Source organism: Octopus bimaculoides, chromosome 7 (genome assembly GCF_001194135.2).
Source record: "Octopus bimaculoides isolate UCB-OBI-ISO-001 chromosome 7, ASM119413v2, whole genome shotgun sequence".
In the NCBI taxonomy this organism is placed as follows: domain Eukaryota; kingdom Metazoa; phylum Mollusca; class Cephalopoda; order Octopoda; family Octopodidae; genus Octopus; species Octopus bimaculoides.
In genome coordinates this window covers 89239492-89241624 of record NC_068987.1, presented here as the reverse complement: position 1 = coordinate 89241624, position 2133 = coordinate 89239492, and the positions used below count along the sequence as shown (strand labels likewise).

Here is a 2133-nt window from a genome sequence, read left to right as displayed (position 1 = left end):
ATATATATATATATATATATATATATATATATATACACACACACACACACACACACACGATGGGCTTCTTTCAGTTCCCGTCTACCAAATCCACTCACACGGCTTTGGCTGGCCCGAGGCTATAGTAGAAGACACTTGCCCAAGGTGCCACGCAATGGGACTGAACCCAGGACCATATGGTTGGTAAGCTACTTACCACACAGCCACTCCTGTAATTAGTTTTCATTACATTATTAATGCTCATTGCTCCCACTAATTTGTTGTGTTTCTATGCAAATGGCCTCACTTCATCTAGCTGTTGGAAACAGTAAACTGAATTGTCTGACATTATCCAACTTTAAACCAGGGCTATCAATCATCTTGCTCCGTCCTATAAATCAAAAGTGAATTCTGTCTGGTTTCAGATTACAGACCCGAGTCTGATGACTGATGTAGAATAAACTATTCTATGTTAAACTCATCATCAGGAAGATAAATTGGTGGAGTCACAAGAAAGATTAAACAAAAATTGTAACAGAAACAACTTCACCTGAGCTGCTATGAAAGTAAATTGTAGCTCAAGGTAAATCAAACTAATGTACACTTCACTAAAAGGCCACAGACTAATCAAATGTGTGTGTGTGTGTGTGTGTGTGTGCACGCGTGTATGTGTGAGTACGTGTGTGATGCGTTATGAACTATCGCTAAGTGTGCACAAAGTGAAGAGTGGTAGTGCTTAGAAGTGACTACTGTCTAAGGGTACCTCATACTCAAAGTCATACTCAGTAGAGTTAACACGTAAACTTAGTAGCATAGAGTCAGACTTTGAATCAGAAAAATCATCATCATCATAATCTTCATCGTTGTCATCGTAAATGTCATCAAATAAACCAAAGAGCTGAAAAGAAAAGGAGTAGCATGGCAATAGTTTACAAAGAGCATAGCTAGGTTTACACGGAGTAAGTAATACAGCAATATAGATTAGTGCACAGGGAAAATATGGTAGCCCGTGTTCTTAACCACTATGCCATATGTCCGTGGGCATATGGTGTAGTGGTTAAGAGCACAGGCATATGGCGTAGTGGTTAAGAGCATGGGCTACTAACCCCAAGATTCCAAGTTCGATTCCAGACAGTGACCTGAAATAATAACATCAAAAAATACGTTAGGAATGAGAACCCAAGTTCGAAATTTCCCCAAGACACCTGATGAAGGCTGGAGGGTATATCAGCTGAAACGTGTTAACAACAAACAAGATGAGGACAAATATCCGTCAAATGTAAATAATGTACATAATTACTCATTTCTTAAATATAGAACTGTAATGCAACAAGAGTTGTAACAAAATAATATAATTACAGCTGAAAGAGTAACAAGGTAACAACAGAATATTTAAAGCCAAACAAACTAACAACAATACAGTTAAATTACTTGGGAGTTGCTGAATTTCAAGTTTCTTCAAATCACTCCAACCTAACAAAGCACTCACCCCTGACAAGGTCTCTTTCTTTACTCTCAGTCATTGAGCCCTAAAGTTGTTTTGGTTCTTTAGTTTTTGAGTTTTTCTCATTCTGTAGGTGGCTATCAGAATCCACTGACTTGATAATGGTGTGCAATTCTAAAGGGAACATGTTGGCCTGACAACTAATATCCTATCACTTTCATTTTAAACATCTGAAAATACTTAATCTCTTTCTCCCTTCCCCTTTTCAGAAACTACTCATAAAATTTCCTGTAAAAGACATCCTTAAAGACTTATTCTTCCATAACATACACAAGTTAGTTCTTGCTTTTCTGAGCATCAGCAAAAATAATGTTATCTCCCACATCATTACATGCTTAAGTTTTACACCTACCGGTAGAATCCATCTCATCTCTTTGATCAGAAGTTTCCTGGTAGATGATTCCAGGCCAGCCAGTGTTTTGTTAGGGATCTCTCGAGACCCCATTTCTGGAATTATGCAACTGCTGTACACAGAAATATCCAAGACAACATCCAAAAGCCATTTAACAAACTGAACTAAAATTTACTCAAAGACATTGTTTCTTCTTCATTTTTTCTGTGACAGTTCCTCTGAACCAAGAACCCAATCTACTGAAGCCTCATCCGAGGCACCAGTCTCTTCCCTTTAGTCATCCCAATGTGCACCCCCC

At 38.2% G+C, this 2133-nt stretch overlaps 1 protein-coding gene across 3 annotated transcripts in view; it reads right to left on the bottom strand.

The window, feature by feature from the left end:
* LOC106870574 (uncharacterized) overlaps nucleotides 1-2133 on the bottom strand; it is a 107969-nt gene that overhangs the window by 15505 nt on the left and 90331 nt on the right. For 2 of the 3 annotated variants that reach the window (XM_014916699.2, XM_014916701.2), the window contains one exon: nucleotides 1086-1118. The exons of the other annotated variant lie outside the window; for it this stretch is intronic. In XM_014916699.2, the coding sequence (XP_014772185.1) occupies nucleotides 1086-1118 (33 nt within the window). The remainder of the gene's footprint in view (nucleotides 1-1085; nucleotides 1119-2133) is intronic. 3 annotated transcript variants of the gene reach the window in all.